Source organism: Episyrphus balteatus, chromosome 1, assembly GCF_945859705.1.
Source record: "Episyrphus balteatus chromosome 1, idEpiBalt1.1, whole genome shotgun sequence".
NCBI classification, from domain to species: Eukaryota; Metazoa; Arthropoda; class Insecta; order Diptera; family Syrphidae; genus Episyrphus; species Episyrphus balteatus.
The window spans coordinates 149,843,664-149,851,728 of record NC_079134.1 but is presented as its reverse complement, the minus strand read 5'-3'; the positions used below and the strand labels follow the sequence as shown (position 1 = coordinate 149,851,728).

The following is an 8,065-nucleotide window of genomic DNA, read 5'->3' as shown; positions in this document are numbered from 1 at the left end:
CATATAGCTATATTACTACTAAAACTACTACTCAACTCATACTCTTCTGAGAAGATGGAAATTATGTATATTGACCGCATAGCTTGGGAGTACCATCTCATGATGAGTAAAAATTTAGTATAACCACTAATCATCTACTCATGGGTATCTTATAACCTCCAATAGAGCCCGGCGGTTAATATCAACTCATGCTTTTCTGTTCGGGTAGAAGGGAATAGTATTGATTTTTTTAAAAGTAAGTTGAGAATCGTTAGTAAAGTACTCACGTAGTACTCAGTAGTTTAACACCTCCAAAGGATCGGTGCTATGAAAGGAAAACCTGAGGTTTTTTGTTGCATGCACCTTTATAGCCCGCGTTCTTTATGAGGAGGTTTAGACTCTGCTCATTAGTAGATGTATAAACAACAGAATCTTATCTACTCGAGGTTTACTTATCCATATAGGTATTCTTTTGAGTAGTCTACCATCGCAATTGATAAGAGTAATAAAGCTCGCATATGCCGGGTGAACACAGCATCAAACGGAAGTGGAAAAATTTGGTTTAAAAGGGACAAAACCAAGTATATGATGTCCTTAAAAAAGGACACTCAAAACCCACGTTTTGAACAAGACGTCACCATGGACTCCCTACATAGGCTCCGCTATTAATACAGACAACACCAGCGCTGACATCAAACGGAGAATTCCTCTTGCGAACCGCTGGTACATAGGTTTGAGAAGGCACATGAAAAAGAAAATACACTTCAAACAACTTGACATGCGAAACTGAAAGCAACTGGGTAAAGAGAGATCTGGCTGGCGAAGCTTGTTGGTTGAGGTCCGAATCCACAATGGATTTTTGTAGTGCGGCTTTAAAGCGATGGTCACCCTAACTAAGTATTTTAAGGTATTTCGAACTACTCTAAAGATAAAATCATATAAGTTGAAAGATGCCAGAAATACTTAGCTGTACCAAACCCAAAGAGACACAATAAGCCTCAATTAATTTACATTCCATCAAACTGGGACTAAAAGTGTAAATATTCCAAAAATCGCGTTCTCGAAATGACATTAAATTGTTTTTTTAGTATTTTAAAATATGCGGTTCTCCTTCGCTGGTTCTTGTATAAACTTGTGGCTTTTTACCAATTTTTCTACAACGCAGCGCTTCCTCTGGTTTTTCGACGTCTGTTAACCGGTTACTCGGCATCGGCAATCTCTTCTGGAGCTTTCAACGGCTGTTAAACGGTTTACCACGAAGTTTCTTCCGCCTTAACAACTTTTAATCGGCTTATCGTTAAGGTTTCCATCAGTTTTTTTTTACGCTTTCTAGCCGGTTTATCACGGAGTTTTTTCTGGCTTTCAACGATTTTCAATTGGTTTTTCTGCGCTATAATAACGGCTATACATTAACTTTGGATCCTTTACCACTACTGGATTGGAATTCTTTAATATCCGTATTGTTTTAGGCTTTAAGTGAAACACTCTTAACTTAATTATTATAATTACAAAAATCCTAAAGCCAGAACCATAATTGGCGGATGGAGTCGGAAGCCACTGTCAATTGTTGTTGTTTTCATCCGTCGAGTGCGGTTGCGAGCGCTGTTCCCCTCCGTTTCATCCGACGTTCTGACTTAAGGTTAAAACTTTTAAAGGCTTGACTGCCTATTAACAAAATATCCAAATATAACAGAGTGTCTTGCTGAAGTAATAAATATTTTTTTTTATATCAATTTGTTTCTTTTTCTATAAATAAGAATGGAAATATTTTTTTTTTTTAACAAATTATACAAATACAACAATAGATGTGGTAATGTGGGTTGTGATGATCGAATGACCATCGGCAACATTATACATATCTTCTTGTGCTGTCTCTGTCTGTTTCAAATTTCAAAAGCCCTTTTCATCAACAACTAAATACTTCAATCTTCCAGTTTATAGTTGAGTTATAGCGAGTTACAGTGATTGCTTTGAAAGCATTTTTAAATGACAATAATAATGGTATAGTAGTAAATCATCTCTGGATATTACATTGGTTGGATAAGCATAAGGAGATCTTCTTTAAGGAAATTCTCATCAGATACATTTGTAGTAGAAGCAATAAATAGAAACATCACACTTGGAATGAGTCTTAAAAATATAAAACAAAATTTATTAAAAAATTATTTAAAATTTAAAAAAATATTTCCTAACATACCTCAAGTCATAAAGAGATTTGTCCATATCCTGGTCAGAAAATTGGCTACCACTAAGTGTTAAGTTAAACTCCAATGCCTCATCTGCCAGACATGACTGTACGAATTGATAAATGTCGCCAAGTTTTTCATAAACGTTAAATGTTCCCTGTAATCACAAAATATCAATATTAATTAAGATCACAAAGTCATAAGAATTTCACTCTTGAACCAACCTGTAAATAAATTCCATTTGGAAATTTAATACGAATCAATGCAAAACGATACATTCGAAGATTACGTTGTTCTTCACGTTCACGCATTGCTTTTGTCTTTAAAATCTGTGCGCTCTCAATGGCTTCACTTCGAAGTTGTTGTTCACGTTTAATCTCTTCGGGGGTAATGCGGAAAAAGTCCATTGGCAATTCAGTGCGTTTTGCTTGCATTGGCAAAAGTACTTGAATATTTCGATCTAATTCTAAAAGAATAGGTTCGGCATTTTGAAGAGCATCGAGCAGAACTGGAAGTTCCATATCAGGATCGAGATTGTCTTTGCACCAAAGTAGAAAAGGTTCGTTGTCGATTTCTTGTTCTCTAAAACCAGCTCCATTGAGAAAGTCTAATGCACCTTCTACATAACGAACTTTTTCACAAAAGATTCTAAAAAAAAGTATTTCCATTTTTATTAAATTTTCCTATTTATGAAATTGGTTTTCAAGTAACGAACCTGTTGGTCATTCTGATTTTGCAGTACTTTTCTTCGTCTGGATGATTTATTAGATTTTCAATATATTTGGAGAGCGTGGCAACGCAGTCCTCAGCCTGAAAGTTATATGAAAATTGGCTATATTTTAAAAGGGAGTCTGGGTAGAAGGTGACAATAAGTGTATTTGGTAAACTTATGCAAAACATGAAATTTTGATTCATCCAATAAATAAACTGCCACTGGATAAAGCTTTTTAGTAAGTAGAAGAATAGAAGGGGTTTGTTTATGGCTTTTTCATACCTGCAGGGAACCTGCCTATGTAATCAATTTATATTGAAGGTTTTGAATGAAAACATAATCGCATTGAAGAACGTTTGTTTGGATTAGCTGTTCTATTTTGGGTAATACAGGTACTATGGAAACGCTTATAAAGTAGCAAAATATCGATTACTGGGTTTTAAAATCTGATTTCAGATTCGATTTCAGCACACCCAAAACCTCTGAAAGAAAAACTGTAAGCTAGGGAAATGCTTAAAAAGTAGCAAAAGTACCGATAAGAATAGAAGCAAAATCCATCTGCAGATAGAATCTTGAAAAACTTAATTAGTTTCTCTTTTCTTATATCTTGATGTGTAATTTGTTCAACGTCATTCTTAGTGAGTACAAAAATAAGCAGTCTATGATGACTTCTTTGTGGAATTGACGGGCGATGCGTTGATTGCGGTTGACATGTCAGATTTGATAATAATCCTATATTGGCGGTTGGACAGGTTTGATTGAAGGGTGGGGGTCAAAATTCTATATGACCCAAAATTCGTGATGGAGGCAGAATAATGGCTAATAGTAAATTGTAAAAATAAAATAAATAATGTAGAGATTCGGAGTTACAGAATTTCGAAAACCAATTTTGAAGAACAGAATTTTAGATTTCCAGATTAAAAGAAAATCAGGATAATGGAATATAGAAGAACGACCCGTATCCGCGATTGAATCTATGATATACATAATTACTTTTGGAAATCCAAGTTTTTTTTTTTAAGTTTAAACAAAATAATTTTGAACCAACTTTTTTTCCTTCTTCTAAAGCGCATAAAGCAAAAGATATAAATTCAGTCAACTTCTTAAGACCTGAGTATGAAATAAAAAGTAAAATAGTATTGTAATGGATTTTTTATAATAAATAGGGTGTATAAGATCAAAATTAATAACAAAAACAATTTAATTTTTAACTTAAAAAAAAAAAAAAACATAAGAGAAAACTACTTTTCAAATAGGTTAGGTTAGGTAGAAATGGCTGTCAGGAAAACAATTAACACACTTAGACCATTTATTGGTCCGTTGTGATACCATGATTTTGTAGGGAAATTCCTCACTAATTAAACCAGTTGGAGCTTTTAATGAAGCGGTGAAGGTTGAAGATATCAGTATTGATTAGTTCACTAGTATCTTCTAAGAAATATTTTTCCAAGTATTTTTTACCTCTACTGGAAAGGGCATGAGCAGAGAAGATAGATGTTGGATTGTTTTTCTTCCTCATCAAGGCAACTTCTACAGAAGTCGTTAGAGATTACGCCAAGTCTTATGGCGTGTCTACCTATGAGACAGTGTCTTGTTAAGACACCTATTACAGGGCTGATATGCAATCTGCTTAGAGACAATAAATTTTTTGAACGTTTTCGATCTAGCCTAGGCCAGATCTGCTTGGTCGTTTGTCAAGTTATAATGTTTGACCATCGTATGTTTGTTGCCTCTATAGCTTCTTGCTTCAGCATGAGTTTGCACGTTGCGATTAGTATACCAATATTTGCCTTATTGGGTAAAATTGGTATAAGAGTTCCACTTCTGGCGAGTTCGTCTGCTTCACAGTTTCCCAGAATATCTCTGTGACCCGGCACCCAAAAGAGGTGAATGTTAAACTGTTCTGACATCTCCATGAGAGATGATCGACCGTCGCGGGCAGTTACGGAGTTTCTGGAAACCGAAGCTAACGATTTAAGGGTGGCCTGGCTATCAGAGAAGATGCGGATATCCGATGTAGATATCACGTTTTCTTTGAGCCAAGTCAATACTTCTTTAATCGCCATTATTTCCGCTTGGAACACGCTGCAGTGATTAGGGAGACGGAAGGAGAGACTAACATTAAGTCTATCTGAGTAAATCCCGCCACCCACTCCGTCATTGGTTTTAGAACCATCTGTGTAGAAATTAATTGAATCATCTCTCAGAAACTCGGCATTGTCCCATTCTGATCTATTTGGGATGGTGACACTTTTCAAATAAGAATCAACAAAAAACCACAAGAAAATCTAATTTTACTCAACAATTCAATTGAAAGTCGAATTTCACACCGCAGTTTTTTTCGCAAAATGTTGAACTTTGATATTCATAGTGTCGCAAGCTACAATAAGAAAAAATTAAGGTGCACATATGTATGTGTACCCAGGGACTGAAGAGGTTAAGAAACCCATTTTGAGAAGGAATTTGCTAAAAATAAAAAAAACATTGTATTGTTAACAATGCTCTGAGTTTTGGTAGACATAAAAGTTTTGCAATAGATCGATCACACTAGTCTGCAATATTTATCTTTTTTATTCTCCTTCAAATAATTTTTTGAAATTATGAAAGATTTGACTTTCCAGAATATAATTTGGTTTCAGGAAATTTCTAGCGCTTACTATTTTTTTGTAAAAGATTTTTGAAAAATATGAGTAGTTTGTAGAAAATAACCCTTTTAGATTCGGTTGACCTTGCACAAAAATATAACTATTATTCGTATTCAGCTCAAATTTTGAGGACTTATTTCTCATAACATGATCTATCATATGAAAATATGAAAAAATTGTATTTATTAATTAAACTTTACACACATTTTAAGATACTAATTGACACAAACAGCAAAAATATTGAAATCCTGCAGTTTTAAGTTAATCCCACATGAATAAAAATACCTTAATTAAGGAAAATGTAAAATCTCAAAAAATCTTATATTTAAAAAGTCAAATATGTAAAGAAAAGTATAATAAAATGCATTAATTTTATATATTTTTTTTTTCTATTAAGAAATATTTTATTTATTCGATAAACTGTCTTGTACAGCATCAGATTTGTTTCTCCTAAGAACAAAGGTATAATTTTTTTATGGTTTTTGTTGTGTTGAGTTCGAATACGAAATAAAAAAAAATTCTACCACGTCAGGATTTTGAGATGTTACCATTAAAGAATCACAAAATCAAGTTTTTTTTTTTAAGAAAATCTCAAAAAAAAAACTACTACATATATCTCAAAAAACGGGAGCTGATCGAAATTTTTTGAATTCGGATTTAAAATCAGCATACCAAAAGCTATTAGAAAAGTATACTTTTTCTCTTGGGAAAAAGAAATATGAATTTTTGAAAATCAGTTTTTTTACGGTAAGATAAGCCAAACCTACTAAACTTACTTAAATTTAGATTTCTCGAATAAAAAAAGAGATATTGAGAAGATTTAAACTGAATTTGAAAGAAAAAAATTAATTCTTTTATAAACCGTGACTAGTTTAGTTGAAAAAGTTTACATTACGCCAAAATATTGTTTCGAAAACAGGAAAACAAAATAGGTTTTCGAGATTTTCTAACGGGAATATCCTAAAAACGTGACGTGCTAGGCCAATTTTGACTTCAGAATCAACATACAAAAATACTTTATAAAACTATAGTTTCATTAAAAGGAGGATTTCCTTGCAGACCAGTGCTATCAGTAAACAAATTAACAGCAGTTCCCATATTCTGAATAGGACTCAACTACTGATTTTAAAGTGTACAATGTATCTCAAATTCCTTTTCATTTGCATTGGATAGCAGAACACTTGGTGTGAACAAATGGAAAGATTATGTGAAAAAAGAAAAGCGCTGTGCTTGAGACAAGGACTGTTCATGGACCACGAGTTTAATAAGTAAGATAAAAGTTACTCTACGTGTAAGAAACTTGTTAGATAAGGTTTTTATTAGGATTATTACAACATTAAAGCCTTTTGACTTACCTTTTCCTTGGTATTACAATTGTATATAATCAAACAAGCAGTCAATGCCCTCTCTTGCTCCAATTGCTGATAAAGAAACTCCTTAATCTTGATCTTCCATTCTTTTTTGGGAAGAATTTCTTCGCCAATCATTGGACATCGAAAGAATACACCATGACAAGCCAAATTCTTATTCTCCACAACTTCTTTAGCTGCCTCCGCAGCTCCACCACCTGCCGCACCAGCTGCTGCCTCTTCTTTAAGTTTCCTCTCAGCTTCAAGTTCACGTTTAGCTTGTGCTTTAATAGCTGCCAATGATGTATTAAATTCTTTATTATCTTTCTTTTCAACTCGAGCTAAAGCAGCCGCAGCTGCTGCTTTAGCTTCGTTGCTTAATTCTTGACGTTTTGGTGGAATATAAACGTCTTTGGGTGGTTGACGATTGGACGACGATGGTGCAGAAGGAGCATTCAATTGATGTCCAGTTCCAATGTTACCAACTTTAAGCTGGATTTAAAAAAAAAGAGGATGATGGAGTAAAAAACAAAAGGAAATTGAGATTTACCTTGAATTTAGCTTCTTCCTTTTTACGGGAAAAGAATTTCCTAATTCGATTGGACATTTTGAACTCTTAAATTCTTGGCGAATGCTCTTTGGGAAGTTTAAGTTTCGCTACAGAAAGTTTAAGTTCTTCAATTTCTTTCAAGGTGCCTAAAGAATTAAAAAAAAACGTCATTTCCCCTCCCCAATCTTTTTCCCCTCGCTTTTTGCAAACTTACTTGGTTCAACAAACTTTTCTGTTATAACTTGACCAAATTTACGCCAAGCAAATCCAATCAATACCAAATTTGTTAACAATATCAAAAGCAACACCTTCAACAGAGTTATTTGCAGTTCAGTGAACTCGATCGGACTCTGGAAGGTGTCGGTTGCTTGATTAAATTGCGTTCGTAAATTTAATGCAAATTTTATTGATACATTTATTAGTTTTTCGGTTTGCAGAGCGAATCCTTCTAAAGATTTATTAAAGGTTTCGTAAAATGAATCAGCAACATTCATTTGTTACAACAAAATTTTTTTGTGAAAAGAAAAAACCGAAATTTTTTCTTGATAAAAAGAAAAAAAAAAATGGAACAAAACAAATTAATAGAAATTTTTATTTGATTTTGTTCTTTCAATATTGTTGGTTTGTTTTCTTTGTTTTGTGTC

At 33.6% G+C, this 8,065-nt stretch overlaps 2 protein-coding genes across 2 annotated transcripts; both read right to left on the bottom strand.

The window, feature by feature from the left end:
- Positions 1-1,674: 1,674 nt before the first annotated feature.
- Positions 1,675-7,764, bottom strand: LOC129906531 (UBX domain-containing protein 6). The gene is made up of 7 exons (XM_055982320.1): positions 7,636-7,764; positions 7,422-7,567; positions 6,878-7,363; positions 2,881-2,975; positions 2,390-2,813; positions 2,177-2,322; positions 1,675-2,109 (listed from the first exon to the last, which is right to left on the bottom strand). The coding sequence occupies exons 2-7, from the start codon at positions 7,476-7,478 to the stop codon at positions 2,007-2,009; spliced, it is 1,311 nt and encodes a 436-aa protein (XP_055838295.1). The 5' UTR covers positions 7,479-7,567; positions 7,636-7,764; the 3' UTR covers positions 1,675-2,006.
- Positions 7,488-7,915, bottom strand: LOC129911329 (uncharacterized). Its single transcript, XM_055989088.1, has 2 exons — positions 7,636-7,915; positions 7,488-7,567 (listed from the first exon to the last, which is right to left on the bottom strand). The coding sequence occupies exons 1-2, from the start codon at positions 7,913-7,915 to the stop codon at positions 7,488-7,490; spliced, it is 360 nt and encodes a 119-aa protein (XP_055845063.1).
- Between the last annotated feature and the right edge of the window lie 150 nt (positions 7,916-8,065).